At 40.9% G+C, this 19928-nt stretch overlaps 1 protein-coding gene across 2 annotated transcripts; it reads right to left on the reverse strand.

Moving 5' to 3' along the window:
- Positions 1–1677: 1677 nt before the first annotated feature.
- On the reverse strand, positions 1678–5074 carry LOC134357582 (cortexin-3). 2 transcript variants are annotated; one of them, XM_063069209.1, is made up of 3 exons: positions 4738–5074; positions 4266–4517; positions 1678–3837 (listed from the first exon to the last, which is right to left on the reverse strand). In XM_063069209.1, exons 2-3 carry the CDS (start codon positions 4324–4326, stop codon positions 3503–3505), a joined length of 396 nt encoding a protein of 131 aa, XP_062925279.1. In that variant the 5' UTR covers positions 4327–4517; positions 4738–5074; the 3' UTR covers positions 1678–3502. The 2 variants fall into 2 exon arrangements, with proteins under 2 accessions (XP_062925279.1, XP_062925278.1); XM_063069208.1 differs by having other exon boundaries at positions 4266–5074.
- Between the last annotated feature and the right edge of the window lie 14854 nt (positions 5075–19928).

Here is a 19928-nt window from a genome sequence, read left to right on the forward strand (position 1 = left end):
GCCCCTCTGTCGACATACTCTGTATCAACATGGTCTTTTGCCTAGACTCATTTACCTAGACCCAAACTGTAGCCTTCCATACCTCTCTCATCCATGTACCTATCCAAACTTCTCTTAAAATGTTACAATTGAACCCACATCTACCACTTCTGCTGGCAGCTCATTCCACACTTACACCACCCTCTGAGTGAAGGTGATCCCCCTCCGATTCACCCTAAACTCTAGTTCTTGTCTCAGCCAACCCGAGGGGGAAAGTCTGCATGCATTCAACCTATCTAGACCACTCATAATGTTGCTTACCTCGATACAGTCTCTCCTTATTCTTCTGCACTCCAGTGAAGGAAGTCCAAGCTTATTCAGCCTTTAGCTATAATTCATATCCTCAAGTTCTAGCAGCATTCGTGTAAATTTTCCCTGTACTCTTTCAATCTTATTGATGTCTTTCCTGGAGGTAGGAGATCAGAACTGCACGCAATACTCCAAATTCAGCCTCACCAATGTTTTATACAACTTCAGCATAACATCCCAGCTCCTGTATTCAATGCCGTGATTTACGAAAGTCAGTGTGCAATGATCCAGAAGCTGGTAGAGATTATGGATAACGATTTGTTGAATATGAAGGCTGGTGAAGTTGAGGTTAAGGACAGTAGGAACCATAGTTGGGATAGGAGGAGACTGCTTGAGAGCAGAAGTGTCGAAAATGGAGTGTATGCCCTGTCAACTGTGGTAGCAGGGCTGCTACATTTAAAGAAAATGGAGCTCAGAGTTAGTTCAAGGAAAAGCGTTACATTTCCATCTATGCATGTTTTAACTATTAGGACACAATATTGAATTCAAATACTTCAGATAACTAAACATAAATTCTGATCTTACATTGGAACCGGTCATTTCTAATGTAAGACTATTAACTACTTTCTCAGCTTACTTCTGTCCACAGATATTACCTGACTCAGTGAAAATTTCCAATGTTTTCTAATTTAATCTACCATGTAGAAATTTCTTTTAGTCGCAAAATATCACATAATAACATGTTTTTCTTACACATTTGGCCATCTGTGAACTGTAAATGCTGAAGAAAATACAGAACGAAAGTAGTTTGCTTCATGGACTGAAATGTAGATTTATCCTCTTGTAAACAATTTGTATTGTTATTGTATTGTTTCCTATTGTATACATTTTGTAAACAATTTCAATGCATAGACAGAAAATTGGCTGTTATGCCTACAAATTGCAGACCAATAATCTGTGCTGACCACTTGTCATTAGCTGCTCTGACTGGAGTGTTATCTTCTGTAATTATAAGTAGATTAAACGCATTACTTGCCAACATCAGATGTGCAAATTATCCACCTTCAATATTTATTTTACAATATATTTATCTTAGTCTTAAGAAACTAAAATCATAATATTAGTTGACGCTTCGGGTCTCGGCCCAAAACGTTGACAGTACCTCTTCCTATAGATACTGCCTGGCCTGCTGTGTTCACCAGCAATTTTTATGTGTGTTGCTTGAAATTCCAGCATCTGCAGATTTCCTCGTGTTTGCGTTCATAATATTAGTTCCCTACCTATTGGACTGTTAATAGCTATTGTTCTAAGAACTACAGAAGAATCAAAAAGTATGTAGCCTGGAGCAAAGCCTGCTATATTTTTACAGAAAGTCATTTTATTTATTGTGTTATATATTCGTCTGCTAACATAAACACCGACAAACTCATCAACTAACAATTTACAGAAATCAATTACAATTTACTTGTTTTGAACTTTTAAGAAAGGGAGAATCTTTCATGGGAGAAGTTAGACAGATCTTGGGATCATCACAGTTTAAAATTTCCATTGCTTGTGTGAGATATATCCATAAGTTCATCACAATATGGAAGTACATTGTATTACATTTGCAACACAGTAAATGCCAGAGGAACTCAATAGGTCAGGTAGCATTTATAGAGGGAAATAAACTATCGATGTTTTGGACCAAAACCCTTCATCATGTAATATAATATTGCATTATTATTTACAGTGATACATGTTCATACCTCATGAAGTACATGGTTTGTTTTGTGAATTTTCTCTTTGTTAGCCAATTCATTCCTGGGGTTGTGGAGGCTAGGTATTGGGTAAGTGGAGATGGTGTCTTCCAGAGTCTCCTTGGGAAAGTAACTCCCAGTTTAGAACATAAAACATAGAAATCTACAGCACATTACAGGCCCTTCAGCCCACAATGCTGTGCCGACCATGTAACCTATTCTAAAAACTCCCTAGAATTACACTACCACATAGCCCTCTACTTTTCTAAGGTCCATGTACCTATCTAAGAGTCTCTTAAAAAAAACCCTTTTGCTTGTAGATGCAACAGAACTTCAGAACAAATCAGTCAACAAGAACTTGTAAATTAGTTATTTTTAAGCACATGGTTGATGATTGACCACACAATTAAAATACCTAAGGTTTAGGTATGGCAAAGAAGGTGTGTTTCTTGCTATTTGACTATGAATAACCTAAAATCCAATGAAGGAGTGTTTTGAGTTGCATCAAGAATTATAAAAATCTTTCTGTTGTGTTGGTAGACTGCAAATTTTGGCAGGTAAACTGGAGCAGCTCATATGTTTGCACTGCCAACCCAGTCTAAACTGCTTGGAATAAACTCAAAGAGACGTGTGAGATTATCAGCTTGGATGGAGATTATGTGTTTCTGTACCTGCTGGGTTACTAGAGGAGGGAAATTCACTGAAATTCACGATCTGACACTGAGAATCAAGACGCCATCTAAATACCCTAAGCAAACAATGGTAGGCTTTATTTTTTATTTATTGATTCATGGGGGAAATAACAAAATTGGCATTCTGAAATAAATTCATCCTTTCTCTTCATTGAGTGATGCATAACTCCTACTAGATCTTATTAAAAGCTTCATCAAAACCTTGGTCAACTTCAAGACCAGCACTAGGAAAGAATAAAGAAGCTTCTAAGAGTGTTACTAAGTTACATCAAATGTGTTCATGAGATTTTTACGTAAATAGTTCAAATTTGCGAACAAAAGCGTTTACGTAACCCGCATAAGTCTCTCCTAAAATGACATGTATTAATCTCTTAATTATGCCACGACGTTTAGTTATGGATTCCTCGACCCAAATATATCGAGATGTCCACGATTTTATCATTCACTCTTGCAGAATATAAAGCGTCTACGTACGTTTTACTGACGCCCTTTCGGCGCTGGAAAGGCAATAATGTGGCGACAGAAGAGAGTCAAACACATCTCCAGATTTTTAAGACATGATTTTTGTGGGCTGACTGTGCACAGCTCTTGGCGAGCAACCAGTCCGATCAGAGAACTGCATAGTACCAATGAGAGTTTCAAATGTTAAATCAGCTGTCCATTCTGAAGATAGTTCACAGCCAACAGCTGGCGAAAAATCCTATTGGCAATGCGTTCTTGCAGTCGCACAGTGGGAACGACTATCTCTAAAATCCAGCAGCCACTTTCACTACGAGCTCCTTTTCAAGCCAATGCATAGTCGAACTGTCCTTTCTCCAAACCGTCCAGCCCGTCCGCCCATGTGGACGTGGGCATGCTCCTGTACGGATCCAGCAGGATCCTGAAGCATCTTACGATGAGAATTCCCAAGAAGATAAAAAGGAAGATTACAAAAGCGAAGGTAGTTTTCTGTTCGAGAGTCATGCCATGGTGGGCTGGGTCTACAGCCGGCAGCAAAGTGGACGTCGTTTCACTTTCCATTCTCCAGGCCAGTTGAAACGAATGCTCCCAGAATTTTCTCTTTCTCATAACGAATTCCTCGAGCCCATGGCGAGAACGGCTGGATCGAAGCCCTCGATCTAAAACGAGCAAATGTTCAACGTTGGAAAGTTAGACATGCTTCAACCAGTTCACCCAAAGCAAATTGCCAGCTGAGTGACAGCGTTCAGCAAGAAAGTAACACATAACATTATTTCTTTGCAAAACCGCAGGTGTCCCAGTTGCTTTTAATTTTATCCAGTTAACACTATCACAACAGCCCAGCAAATCTGATTTAGCAACAGATTACCAAACTCAGAACACTTTTAGACATTACCCCCAACGTAAATACCAATTTAAAACTTTCGAAATGTTTGACGACCCAACATCCCTACATACTTTGAAGAATCGCCATGCACCTACCATACGTCCAACGTTGTCAATACTTTGCCAAATAACATTTGGGTTCACATATTAACATCACGAGTCTCACGAACAAGGATTGTGGTCTGAGCTGTGTCGTTCCTACCAGTCTCTTGCCGGTCGCACGCACGCCCTTCTTTCCCACTCTTCACCTCAGGCACTGTCATTCTGATCACAGCGATTCTCAGGGCGATCAGGTTATGCAGTTAGTCTTTAAGGTTAAGTACCCCACCAAGTGACGCCACTGGAACCTCATTAGGAGACGTCGCCAGACTATTGATCATTCTCACTGATTAAAGAATGTGACGTTTCGGGATCGGATTCTGTCCCGGTGCCAAATCGCTGGAATTCGTGAGTCCTGCCGAAGATATTTTAAAGATTTTCCTCTTGTTGATAAGCATCAGAATCTTTCTTAGATGCATTTAAAGTATGCAATGTCTCGGTTCTCACGATGGTAATAATATTCTTTTCACGGTTCGCACGATGATACTAATATTTTTAGAACGAGAATCACACTTAAAGAAAGACAGCAGTTCTTCAACAGATTGCAGGTATTGTGTACAGACATGCGCGCTTACATTGGTAAATACCAGCCGTACCTCGATCTGTTCGAAAAAAAAAGACGATCCATTCTCCCACTTGCTGCCTTCCTCGATAAATCGCATGGAAAGGCAGGGTAGTCACCCCTTCTCGTGTCGATTTCTCTTGAAAGGTCGAGTCAACACGGGATACTCTAACGCCAAGCAGGAAACTCCCTTTGAAGTGGGAGGATCGATGAGATACAGGTTCAATCGTATTTACACCGGCCGATTTTTAATCAAAGCGCCAAAGGTCCTCTTAAAATAGTTCTTCCAGAAATGGTTATCGAAAAATAAAATGTTCAAAGGCAACCTTTGCTTTAGATCGAGGGACATGACTGTTCGCCACAGGAAATATGAGCAGACCGACCCGAGTGTGGTTTACTGCAGCCTTTCAGAACTATTGATTTATCTGGCCGAGATTTTGAGCCGCTGCGCCGCATCGTGATAGTTTATTCGAATTTTGAAACACCCTTCATACAGAACTTCGAACTTCGAGCAAATAAACATGCCTGCTTTTAATTGTCAGAAACGAATTGGCAAGTTCAAAACGAGACGATTTGAAAAAAAAGGCTTCGACGACGATAGCTTGCATTTATATAGCACCTTTAGGGCACTTGATTTCTGTCAGACAGCCCTTTTCCACACAAAGCCCCACAGTTGGAGAAAATGGGAAGACGTGGTCTCCAGCGGACTGAAAGGGTGGGGTGAATTGAAGGAAGAGAAGTAGGGAGATTTAAGGAAATAATTCCAATACAGAACTACTCATCCTGGACCTTTGGAGCTTAGACACCAGGGTAAAGCAGAAATAGAGGAATGTAGAGGACTGGGAAACCCTTTAGAAAATGGCAGGGAAGTGGCTACATAATAATTTGAAAACAAGGATTAAACTTTTGACATTAAGGTTCTATTGGATTGGGCATCAGTGTAAATCAGTGAGCACAATAGTAGCGAATGGTCAAGACTTGGTATTGTTTAGTACAGTAAATAGAGTTTTGGATGTTCGAAAGAAGAGAGGAAAATAGCCAGCAGAATACCGGAAAGTTTAGATGTGACTTAAACAATGCAGTGATAGATATAGGCTTTGTTACAGGTCTGGACATGGGTAAACTTAACAATGCAAGAGCAAGTGTGAACACATTTGGAAACCTAACACAGGGTTAACTAGAATGACAGAACTCCAACAATCTGCTCAGCTTCTGAAGTAGCCAGGGAGGTTGGACAGATTGTTAGCTGAGAAACAAGGATTTTTGAGGAGAATGGTCCTGGCAATCAAGAGGTACTGTGAGATATAGTTAACTGTCATTAGCATTTCTGAGGATTCTAACTTTGTGTACTTAGGGAACTGTACTGAGGGGGAAGTATGCAGATCCTGGAGAGGAAAGGAATGGAGATGGATTGTTGAGGAGAGAATGCAGTACTGTAATACTGAAAACTAGAAATAGACAGTTCCAACCAACTGATGACTATGGAATGTTAATGGCACATCATATGGTCAACTATGCCAATTCAAAAGAGTGTGGCAGGGTAGTTTAGAATGACGTAGAACATAGAAGAGTACAGCATAGGAACATGCCCTATGTTGACCATGATAGCAATCTAACTAATTGCATCTGTCTACAAATGGTCTAAGTCATTCATTTTCCTGCTTGTGTATATGGTTGTATAAATGCCGTTTAAACACTGCTGTCATATCTGTTTCTACCTGTGTGTTCCAGGCATGTATCACTCACTCTCCATGTAAATATCTTACCTCACAAACCTCTTTTAAACTTTCTCCTCTCATCTTAAACCAATGCTCTATAATATTTGACGTTTACTGCACACCCTGGGAAAAAGACTCTGGCTACCTACCGTCAATGCCATTCATAATTGTGTATAGTAGATTCTGGATGTCCCTTGGCCTCCAGTGCTTCAGAGAAAAATACAAGTTTGTCCAACCTCTCCTTATAGCTAATACTCTGTAATTCAGGCAACAACCTGGTGACCCTCTTCTGCATCCTCTCCAAAGTCTCCAGTTCCTAACTGCAGAGAACACGCCAAATGTTGCCTAAATAAAGTTTTATTCAGCTGCAACATTACCTGCCAAGTTTTATATTCAGTGCCCTGACTGATGAAATCCAGCTTGCCGTGTGGGTTTTTACTACCACTCATGTTGCACAATCTGAGGGCCTTTCCATGATCCCCTTGTATATCAATGCTCCCAAGAGTCCTGCCATTTACTGTATACTTTCCTCTAGCTTTTAACCTCCCAAAGTGCAAGAACTCACATGGCCATTTCTCTGCCCAAATTTCCAGCTGATATATTACCTGCTGTATCATTTGATAACCTTTCTCACGACCAACAACTCCTCTAATTATAGTGTCATCTGTAAACTTATTAAACAGAGCCAGCTACATTTTCATTCAGGTCATTTAAACTGAGGACCCAGCACTGATCCTTGACAACCACTGCTGGTTGCAGACTTATCATCACTGTTTGCTCATTTCAGTCTATTCTGTTGTGCAATAGAGTAAGTGTGGTGCTAGCTGATCTGGCAAATACTGATGTTTTCCCTTGAGAGAAAATTCCCCTCTTCCACCCCCCCCCCAACAATAGTATTTAAGGTGGTATACTTGTTTGAGAGCAGGATAGCCAAAGGTGGTTCCTATGTGGACCCTTCATGGCAGTAACACCCACAAAATGCTGGAAGATCTCAGCAGGTCAGGCAGCATCAATGGAGAGGAATAAAGAGTCAAGGTTTCAAACTGAGACCCTTCATTGGAACTGGAAACGAAGGGGAAAGAAGCCAGAGTAAGAAGGTGGAGGAGGGGAAAGGGTACAAGCTAGAAGGTGACAGCTGAAGCCAGATGAGGGGGAAGATCGTGGAGAGGATAAAGTGAGAAGCTGGGAGATGATAGCTGAAAAAGGTAAAGAGCTGAAGAAGAAGTATTCTGATAGGAGAGGAGAATGGATCTTGGGGAAAAGGGGAGGAGGAGGAGGGAGGTGATATGCAGGTGTGAAAAAGAGAAAGGATAAGGAGGAGCCGGAACAGGGAATGGAAAAGGACAGAAAGGGGAGGGGGGGGGAGATGAAATTCATGGAAGTTGGAGAAATTGAGTTCATGCCTTCAGGTTGGATGCTACCTGAATGGAATATGAGGTGTTGCTGCTCCAACCAGAGAGACTCCTCACCATGGCAATAGAGGAGGCATAGACCGACATGTCAGAATGGGAACGGGGAGTGGAGTTAAAATGGTTGACCACCAGGACATCCTCCCTGTTTCAGACAGGGCATCGTCCGTCCCCCACCCATCTACCTTTTCTTCCTTTCTAGTCCTGACGATGGGTCTCAACCCGAAACATCAGCTCTTTATTCCTCTCAGATAGATGCTGCCTGAACTGCTGTTCCTCCAGCATTTTGTGTGTGTTACTCTGCACTTCCAGCATCTGCAGAATCACCTGTAGTCATCCATCTACCTTGCTGGACTTTAAGTGTTACTACATCCATGCATCCATTCAATAATCAATAGGTTTCAATGAGATCTCCTCCTCATTCTTTTAAACCCCAGCAACTACAAGCCCAGAGCATCAAATGCTCCTCACATGTTAACCCTTTCAATCCCAGAATCATCCTCATGAGACTCCTCTGACCCTCTCCAAGGCCTGCGCATCTTTTCTTAGATAAGGAGTCCAAAACTGCTCACAATACTCCAAGTGCAGTCTGACCAATGCCTTATAAAGTCTCAGCAATACAAACTTGTTCTTATAGTGTAGACCTCTTGAAATGAATACTAAATTGCATTTGCCTTCCTTACCAGCGACTCAACCTGCAAGTTAACCTTTAGGGAATCCTGCAGGAGGACTCCCAAGTCCCTTTGTGCCTCTGAATTTTAAATTTTCTCACCGTTTGGAAAATAGTCAGCACTTTTATTTCTTCTATCAAAATGCATGGCCATATACTTTCCTACAGTATATTCCATCTGCAACTTCTTTTACCACCTCCAAATCTGTCAGTCCTTCTGTAGACTCCCTGCTTCCTGAACTCTACCTGCCTCTCCACGTATCTTCGTATCATCCACAAACGTGGCCTCAAAGCCACCAATTCCATCATCCAAATCATTGACATATAATGAGGAAAGAAGCAGTCCTAACAGCAAACCCCATGGAACACCACTAGTCACCAGCAGCCAACCAAAAAATGGCCTCCCTTATTGCCACTCTTTGCCTCCTGCCAATCAGCCAATTTTCTGTCCATGCTTGTATTGTTCCTGTAATACCATGGCCTCATATGTGATACCTTGTCAAAAGCCTCATGAAAATCCAAGTAAACAACTTCCACTGACTCTCCTTTGTCTATTCTGCCTGTTATTTCCTCAAAGATTTACAACAGATTCTTCTAAAACCCAGTGAGCACAGGCTCAGAGCCATCAAAATAAACAAGATTTACACTTAAGGAAACCATGCTGACTTTAGACTGTTTTATCATGTGCCTCCAGGTGCCCAGAAACATTATCCTTAATAATGGACTCCAATATCTTCCCAATCACTGAAGTCAGGCTAATTGGCCTCCCTCCCTTCTTAAAGAGTGGAGAGACATTTGCAATTTTCAAGTCCTCCGGAAACATTCCAGAATCTTGTGAAACTTGAAAGATCATACTAATGCCTCAAAAATCTCTTCAGCTATCTCTTTCAGAATCCTGGGATGTAGGCCATCTGGTCCATTTATCTACCTTCAGACTATTGAGTTTCCCAAGCACCTTCTCCTTAGTAAGTTTAACTACACTCAATTCTCCCTCCTGACCTTCTTGAATTTTTGGCATATTGCTAGTGTCTTCCACAGTAACGGCTGACGCAAAATACTTATTAAGTTTGTCCACAGTCCACCACTTCTTTATCCTACATTACTACCTCTCTAGCATCATTTTCCAGCAGTCTAACAACTCTTTCCTCTCTTTATTCTATATATATTTGGAAAAAAATAACTTATGGTATCTTCCTTTATATTATTGGTTAGCTTACCTTCATATTTCATCTTTTTTTTCCTTATAGATCTTTTCATACCCATCTGTTTTTCAAGAACTTCCCAATCCCCTAACTTCGCATTAATTTTTGCTATATTATATACCCTCTCTTTTCCCTTTTTTGACTTCCCTTGTCAGCCTCAGTTGCCTCATCCTCTCTTTAGAATACTTCTTCATCTTTGGGATGTATCTTTCATGTGCCTTCCGAATTTCCCCCAGAAACACCAGCCTTTGCTTTTCTGCCGTCATCCCTGCCAGCGTCCTCGTCCAATCAACTTTGGTCAGCTCATCTCTCAAGCCCCTGTATTTCCCTTTACTCCTTTGGAATATTGATACATCTGATTTTGAACTATATCAGATTATGATCATTGCCTCCCAAGGTTTCCTTTACCTTAAGCTCCCTCATCAAATCTGCTTCATTTCACATTAGAGTTTCCCTTTCCCTAGTAGGTTCAACCACAAGCTACTCTAAAAAGCCACCTTATAGGCATTCTACAAAATCCCGCTCTTGGGATCCAGCACCAACCTGATTTTCCCAATCTACCTGCATAGTGAAATCTTATAATATAGGTATTTTTGTGAATTTGACTGAGAGCTAAATACTGATCAGGATGCAATAGATTATTTATGTTTTTCCTGCTTAATATCTCAATAACACCAATAACAGTGCAGTACTCTGTCAACACTCACTGGAGTGGTTGTAAAAATTTTAGTGCCTGGTATTGTACTTGATCCCACAATCTGCAGACTCACCTGATATTAAAATAGGAGAAAATAATTATAGCTGTAGGAGATAACAACACCTAAGGAAATGAGAGAAATGTTTTCATTTTCCCTATGTCCCCCATCTCCAATGAATTCACTTGCAAGTACTTCCCCATGTTTAGAAATGTATGCATTGACTTCATCGGTTTTACCACACTGCCTACTGCACTCTTCCACCCCCCACCCCCAACACAGATAGAGAATTATAATCCTGGAACTCACCACGTGCTTCACTCTACTATGTATGGGCCTATCATCCAATCCTCTGCTCCACCCCTTCAATGGTAGACTTTCGTCATAGATACAGAATATTGGATCCTCAAGCTCATTTCCTTGTTTCATCTATTTTCATCTTCCAAAGCATCTTTGGCTTCAGTTCACTTTCTTCTTCTAGTTGACCTTCTGCTCTTGATAAGTTTTATTTTCCTGCTCTTTCTAAGTTTTTTTTTGTGAATAGCCTTGAGAAATTTTTTTTGTGTGTTTTGTATGTTGTTGTTTTACTAACAATACTTTTTCCGTGCATTATTGGCTTTGTTACCATTGGTATTTTGTCTCTGTCAAATCACAAAATGTTATTATTTTGTGCTTAGATCCTCACTTCTTAGTATGCACACTTTATGATTCATGAGAAGCAAATATGCCTCAGAAAAAAAAATTCACGTAAGTATTCACCCTCTTGGAAGTTTTCATGTTTTATTGTTTCACATTAAATCACTGTGAATTTAATTTGGCTTCTTTGATACTGATGAACAGAAAAAAGACACTTTTGTGTCAAAGTGAAAACAGACCTCTAAGAAGTGATCTAAATTAATTACAAATATAAAACACAAAATAATTGATTGCATAAGTGTTCACCCCCTTTAATATGACACACCAGATTATCCCTGGTGCTGCCAGTTGGTTTTAGAAGTCACATAAGTGGTTAAAGGGAGATCTGTTTTTGGAGACCTGTGCACAGTCAAGGTGTTTCAGTTAATTGTAGTAAAAGTACACCTGGTGAGTCAGTATCAAGAAGGAAAAAGAGCACTCCAAGCAACTCTGCAAAAGGTTATTGAAAATCAGAAGTCAGGAGATGGATGGAAGAAAATTTCCAAGTCACTGAATAACCCTTGGAGTACAGTTAAGTCAATCATCAAGAAATGGAAAGAATATGGCTCAGCTGTAAATGCTATGGGGATGTTTCACTGCAGCAGGCCCTGGAACGATTGTGAAGGTAGAAGGTAAAATGAATACAGCAAAATACAGGGAAATCCTGGAGGAAAACCTGATGCAGTCCGCAAGACAACTGCGACTTGGGAGAAGATTTGCTTTCCAGCAAGACAATGACCCCCAAGCATAAAGCCAAAGCTACATTGGAATGTCTTAAAAATAACAAAGCTTATGTCCTGGAGAGGCCAAGTCAGAGTCCAGGCCTCAATCCAATTGAGAATTTGTGGTTGGACTTGAAAAGGGTTGTTCCCTCACAATCCCCAAGCAATCTGAAAGAGTTTGAGCAGTCTTGTAAAGAACAATGAGGAAAAATTGCAGTGTCCATATTTGCAAAGCTGATAGAGACCTATCCACACAGACTCAAGGCTGTAATTGCTGCCAAAGGTGCATCTGCTAAATACTGACTTGAAGGGCTTGAATATTTATGCAATCAATTATTTTGTGTTTTATATTTGTAATTAATTTAGATCACTTTGTAGAGATCTGTTTTCACTTTGACACGGAAGGTTCTTCTTCTGTTGATCAGTGTCAAAAAAGCCAAATTAAATCCACTGTGATTCAATGTTGTAAAGCAATAAAACACGAAAACTTCCGGCGGGGGGTGGGGGGGGTGAATACTTCTGACAGGCACTGCATATTTTTCTGTATTACTATTGATTCTGAGAACATATGGCGAGATGATATTTTGTTTAACCATGATGCCTTCAGAATTGTTAAGCTTGTCAGCTCCTCTACAATACTCTGGAATTTGCCTCTCTGAGTGGGTGTCTTTGGGAATGAGTCAACAGTTAAGTGAGAGTTTTTCAGAAAGTTGTCTCCAATCTATCTTCTTGCAGATATACGCTGACCATATGCAGGTTGAACAATACTGACAGAAAGTCTTATTGGCAATGTTGACTTTTTGAACAAAACATTTCGAAAAACTTCAAGAGGACCTTTGAGGTTTAACTCGATGGACTCAGGTTTCCTGCAACAACAGGAGCAAGCTGAGAGATATGCAGGCTTGAGAGTGTGTGAGCAAGATTCCCAGGAAGCTGCCCTGACACTGCAGTCCAGCTGCAGTCCACTCTCCCTGATTTCTTTTCACTTTGAAGCAGCCTTATCAGCTCAGCTCAGAGACAAGTGATGAGCACAAGGTGATGTGCTTCTGTGAGATGCACATCAAAAAAGGTCTGAGAGTAGCATAGTCAAATCCATTTGACAGCTAGACTCATCACGGTGCAAACCATTAGCACACTGAGGAGAACATCAGGTGTCCTGAGAGATCTGAAGCCATCCATCAGTGTGCACCAAATACAATTTGCAGCGTGATAACCTTATACAGCACTCTCTGCTACTTCACACAATAGTAGGATTTGGATCTGTAGGAAGTACAAATCTGAGAATAGCTGAGCTCTTCAAGGAATGAGGAGGAGCGGAGGCAATCCAACAAGACTGGTGCAGTTGCTGACCTGGATGCCTAGCACGTTCTTGTTGTTGGTGTTTTTTTAAGCCCATTCAGTGTCCGTACAAGTCACCCAAATGCCAATCATGCTACCCGACTGCCTCAACAGAATGCCACAATGCAAAACTGCCATGCAGCCCCGCACAGACACCAACTGCCATCAGTCTATTTCTTATCATTTCGCAAATCATAGGGACCCCTGGTAGGCATTCAACAAAAATATGGTACACACCATAGAGTAATGTGGCACAGATGCAGCTCCTTCAGCCGTAGTGCCCACATATCCAGTCCCAGTTTCCTGTGTTCGGCCCATATCCCTCTACGTTCTACCCCTGTATGCACCTACCCATGTGCTTCTTAAACAATACTATTGTACCTGTCTCAACCACTTCTTCTGGCTGCTAGTCAACACGCTCTGTGTAAAAAAATGCCCCTCAATTCCCTTTTAATTTTCTCACCTCACTCCCGAATTTATGCACCCTAGTTCTAGATTTCCCCCACCCCGTGGAAAAGACTGCTAACATCCTCTTCGTCTATGCCCTTCATGATGTAATAACCTCCATAAGTTCACCCTTCGTTCTCATATGCTGTAAGAAATAGACCTATCCTGGTCAACCTCTCCCTATAACTCAGGCCCCCTAGTACGAGCAACATCCTTGTAAATCTTTTCTGCAGTCGTTCTAGTTTAACTTTCCTATAGCAGGGAGACCAAAACTTTATGTAATACTCCCAAGTGATTTAAATATCTGCAACATAATGTCCCAGCTTGTATATCCATTACCCTGACTGATGAAGGCAAACATGCTAAATGCTTTTTTTCTGTACTGTCAACCTGTGATGCAGCTTTCAATGAACCATGCAATTGTACTTCTATACAAACATCCGTTGCACTCCTGAGTGCCCTACCATTCACAATGTACGTCCTGTGTTGTTTTGACTTTCCAAAATGAATCTCCTCCTTCAAATTGTATTGAACTCCATTTGCCACACTTCGGCTCACTTCCCTAAATGATCAAAATACCCCTATAATATACAATTGTCTTCTTCACTATCAACAACAGCTAACTTCTGTATCATCCACAAATTTACTGATCAATCTTGTGCACGCACATTCAAATCATTTTCATAATTAACAAATAACAAGAATCTCAACTCCTGTGATAGTGTTTATTTGCTTCTAGGCATATATGGGTATTAACCAAACACTTTTATTATAAACACATTACTCCATACATAAATTACTAAAGTATCTACAAATATGTAAATGAGCTGACAGAGAGTTGAAATACTTTGTTTAGCATACTAGAAAAAAATTGAGCAAAATTACAGATGAATGTTTCTGAATACACCTTATTAAATTGGGCCAATTGTATGACAAAGCTCCCTTTTTATGTCTAAGAATGGGACTCTTCAAATTCAAGCCTAGATTTAAATTAATCTGTCAGTAAGATAAAGCTGGAGAATATTTTATATTGTCTTATGAAACACTTAGTTATTCATTTTCTGGGATGTAGGAGTTTAAGCATTTGTGTAGAGGACCTAAATCTTACTTCTATTTGTGGTTTGCAGATAATCTTAATATTTACTGATAATTCCAAGAGTTTAGTAAAATCTTTTCTTGGAAATGTACGTGTGTTCAGTAAAAATCCTGATGATACGATGAACTTCTTAAAAGATAGGACTTTCTGGTACATATTCTGATTCATTACTCTTTGATTTAAACTAGGACGGCTTTAAATTCATTGAATACTGAAAGGCTGAAAGGAAAAAAGCCAAGCATTATATTTCACCTTGAGGATTGCAGACAGCTCCCATTAACATGGAAATCACCAGTTTATGATTAGTTTTTATTGTTTAAGAAAATAAAATCAACAAATATTACATTATTTTTTTCCTCAAAAGGTATATTCATGTATAGCTGAAACAGCCAAATATTTCCTGTTGATTTATTTGACAGCTGACAGGATTTGAACCATTCAACACTTTAGCAAATTATGAATATATTTATTAGGGAGAGGGGAATGGTATTAGTTAAAATGCCACTTTGACCAATCAAATGATGATGATACCCTTAATATGAAAACATGTATTTCGCCAAATTCAAAACCTTTGCTCTATTCCAGTCTTATGTGACAATTACCATGAAAATGAATTTGAGAGTTTGATTTAGCAACAAGACATTTACAGACTATGCCTCAAAATGTACTGTATAAAATTAGCAAGAGCAGCTCTGCAGTTAGCAAATACTGAGCCTTGCAGTTTTATTTCCAAGATGGCGTGAGAGGCCAAGAAAGCTTACAGTGCAAATTCTTACAGGTGTTCCACAATGAATGAGGAAGTCAAACCACATAAGCTGTTTGCTTTGAAACAACTAAAACTAATACTTAATGGCTGATGTGATAAGGCTTGAAAGGAAGCTGGGAAATCAGTGGGTGCCAAGCCTGTACCCAATGTTGTGCCAATCGGACATGCTTAGTTAATAATGACCACAAGAATTATTGTGGTTATTTTGTGTACGTATGCAGGGGCAGTGTCACAACCACGAACGCTGCTGTGGAGTCCAGACGCCCATGTAGGCGGGCTGCGGGATAAGTTCAGCAAGATCGCTCATGAGAGTGCACATTCCAGCTAATTACTGTTCCATTACGGTGGTATTTAACTCCCTTCTTCTGTTCTAGTCATGTCAAGACTTGACCAAAACCACAGCAATGTTTACACTCCCTGCTTACTCTCATTCTTGTCTGGGAAAGAAGACTAATATTTTAACTGACGCTGTAAAAGACCACTATTCATTTACACAGAAACATAGAAACATAGAAAACCTACAGCACAATTAGGCCCTTCGGCCCACAAAGCTGTGCCAAACATGTCCTTACCTTAGAAATTACCTAGGGTTACCCATAGCCCTCTTTTTTTTCTAAGCTCCATGTACCTATTCAGGAGTCCCTTAAAAGACCCTGTCGTATCTGCCTCCACCACCTTTGCCAGCAGCCCATTCCACACACTCACCACTCTCTGAGTAAAAAACTTACCCCTGATATCTCCTCTGTACCTTCTTCCAAACACCTTAAAACTGTGCCCTCTCGTGCTAGTCATTTCAGCCATGGGGAAAAGCCTCTGACTATCCACATCAGTGGTCCCCAACCACCGGGTCGCAAAGCATGTGCTACCGGGCCGCGAGGAAACGATATGATTTGGCGATAGGATTCAGCTGCACCTTTCCTCATTCCCTGTCACGGCCACTGTTGAGCTTGAACGCATGCGAGGTCATTACGCACGCATCGTCCGTGTCAGCGCGGGAAGGAGATCAACTCCTCGAGCTTGCAAATGACGGCGGGCTGAAACGTATGTTTGGCATAACATCTCTGCCGGCAATCCAGATCAAAGTCAAAGCTAAGTATCCTGAGATAGCCATGAAAGTACTGAAAACGTTGCTTCCATTTCCAACATATCTCTGCAATGAAAACTAAATTGCAGAATAGACTGGACATAAGGAACCCCCTTCGAGTATCACTGTCTCCCATCACCCCTCGATCGGACCGTCTTGTTGCAGGAAAACAAGCCCAGGGCTGCCACTGATTCAGCGATATTGGTATGTTGCAATGATTTTATATGTTCATACGGGGAAAATATGTGCTGTGTGTTTAATATCCAAACGTTACTTAAAATGTTAAGATGCTATTGACTTATAAGTGATCTATATAACCATATAACAATTATAACACAGAAACAGGCCATCTGGGCCCTTCTACTCCGTGCCGAACACTACTCTCACCTAATCCCACCGACCTGAACTCAGCCCATAACCCTCCATTCCTTTCCTGTCCATATACCTATCCAATTTTTCTTTAAATGATAATATCGAACCTGCCTCTACCACTTCTACTGGAAGTTCATTCAACACTTACTTCAAGCTCCCCTGTCCTCCCCAGTAATTGACTTATCGCTATATTCATGCGAGCAAAATATGCGCTGTGTGTTTAATATTAAATTCGTCAGATAAACCCTTATAGAAACGCAATTGAGTATATTAGCCACTTATCACCTATATTCCAGTCGTGATTAACACCCCCACCCCAGCCCCGAACAGAATTGCCAAAAACGATTTGTAGAAAAAAAATCAGCAGGTACACGCATGCGCAGGTTACGCATGCGCACTGGTGCCCGTGCAAGGCTTCATGGTCATTGTAGTCTTTCTTGGGGTAAACTCAATATATTTGACTGCTACCCTTGTCTGTTGGCAACCCTACCCCTCCCCCCCCCACCGGTCGGCCGGTCCGCAAGAATATTGTCAATATTAAACCGGTCTGCAGTGTAAAAAAGATTGGGGATCCCTGATCCACATGATCAATGCCTCTTATCATCTTATACATCTCTGTCAGGTCACCTCTCATCCTCTGTCGCTCCAAGGAAAAAAGGCCGAATTCACTCAACCTGTACTAATGAGGCATGTTCCCCAATCCAGGCAACGTCCTTGTAAATCTCCTCTGCACCCTTTCTATGATTTCTACATCCTTCCTGTAGTGAAGCGACCAGAACTGAGCACAGTACTCCCAAGTGGAGTCTGACCAGGGTCCTATATAGCTGTAACATTACCTCTTGGCTTCTCAACTCAATTGATTGATGAAGACCAATGCACCGTATGCCCTCTTAACCACAGAGTCAACCTGCGCAGCAGCTTTGAGTGTCCTATGGATTCGAACCCCAAGATCCCTCTGATCCTCCACACTGCCAAGAGTCTTACCATTAATACTATATTCTGCATTCATATTTGACCTACCAAACTGAACCTCTTCAAACTTATCTGGGTTGAACTCCATCTGCCACTTCTCAGCCCAATTTTGCATCCTATCAATGTCCCACTGTAACCTCTGACAGCCCTCCACACTACTCACAACACCCCCAACCTTTGTGTCATCAGCAAATTTACAAACTCATCCCTCCATATCCTCATCCAGGTCATTTATAAAAATCATGAAGAGTAGGGATCCCAGAACAGATCCCTGAAGCACACCACCAGTCACCAACCTCCAAGCAGAATATGACCCGTCTACAACCACTTTTTGGCTTCTGTGGGCAAGCCAGTTTTGGATCCACAAAGCAATGCCTCCTTGGATCTCATGCCTCCTTACTTTCTCAATAACCCTTGCATGGGGTACCTTATCAAATGTCTTGATGAAATCCAAATACACTACTCTACCTTCATCAATGTGTTTAGTCACATCCTCAAAAAATTCAATCAGGCTCATAAGGCACGACCTGCCTTTGACAAAGCCATGCTGACTATTCCTAATCATAAATGTCTCTCAGGATCTTCTCCATCAACTTACCAATGACTGAAGTAAGACTCACTGGTCTGTAATTTGCTGGGCTATCCCTACTTCCTTTCTTGAATAAGGGAACAACATCTGCAACCCTCCAATCCTCCGGAACTGCTCCCATCCCCATTGATGATGCAAAGATCATCACCAAAGGCTCAGCAATCTCCTCCCTCACCTCCCACCGTAGCCTGGGTTACATCTCATCCGGACCCCAGTGACTTATCCAACTTGATGCTTTCCAACAGCTCCAGCACATCCTCTTTCTTAATATCTACATGCTAAAGCTTTTCAGTCTGCTGTAAGTCATCCCTACAATTGCCAAGATCCTTTTCCATAGTGAATACTGAAGCAAAGTATTCATTAAGTACTTCTGCTATCTCCTCCGGTTCCATACACACTTTTCCACTGTCACACTTGATTGGTCCTATTCTCTCACGTCTTATTCTCTTGCTCTTCACATACTTGTAGAATGCCTTGGGGTTTTCCTTAATCCTGTCCACCAAGGCATTCTCATGGCTCCTTCTGGCTCTCCTAATTTCACTCTTAAACTCCTTCCTGCTAGCATTGTAATCTTCTAGATCTCTATCATTACCTAGTTTTTTGAACATTTGGTAATCTTTTCTTTTCTTCTTGACTAGATTTACAACAGTCTTTGTACACCACGGTTCCTGTACCCTACCATCCTTTCCCTTTCTCATTGGAATGTACCTATGCAGAACTCTACATAAATATCCCCTGAACATTTGCCACACTTCTTCCATACATTTCCCTGAGAACATCTGTTCCCGATTTATGCTTCCAAGTTCTTGCCTGATAGCCTCATATTTCCTCTTACTCCAATTAAACGCCTTTCTAACATGTCTGTTCCTATCCCTCTACAATGCTATGGTAAAGGAAATAGAATTGTGATCACTGTCTCCAAAATGCTCTCCCACTGAGAGATCTGACACCTGACCGGGTTCATTTCCCAACACCAAATCAAGTACAGCCTCTCCTCTTGTAGGTTTATCTACATATTGTGTCAAGAAACCTTCCTGAACACACTTAACAAACTCCACCCCATCTAAACCCCTTGCTCTAGGGAGATGCCAATCGATATCTGGGAAATTAAAATCTCTCACCACGACAACCCTGTTATTATTACACCTTTCCAGAATCTGTCTCCCTGTCTGCTCCTCGATGTCCCTGTTACTATTGTGTGGTCTTATTTTATACAGAAAAATGAACTTTCAATCAAAGCCTAAAAACTGCAAATGTGAATATTGATTAAACCTGTAAAGAAATCCATAGTGATCTGAATGCGTATATGTACAGAGCTGTTACCCAGAAAAGAAAAGATTAATGGTCCCAGTATCATAAAACCATTGTGCATTTTTAATTAACTTATTTTTGCAAATCAGAAAATGTAGGTCAGTAACACAAGCTTCAATTAATGGTTAAACACTGTCA

The sequence above is a fragment of the Mobula hypostoma genome, chromosome 16 (genome assembly GCF_963921235.1).
Source record: "Mobula hypostoma chromosome 16, sMobHyp1.1, whole genome shotgun sequence".
In the NCBI taxonomy this organism is placed as follows: domain Eukaryota; kingdom Metazoa; phylum Chordata; class Chondrichthyes; order Myliobatiformes; family Myliobatidae; genus Mobula; species Mobula hypostoma.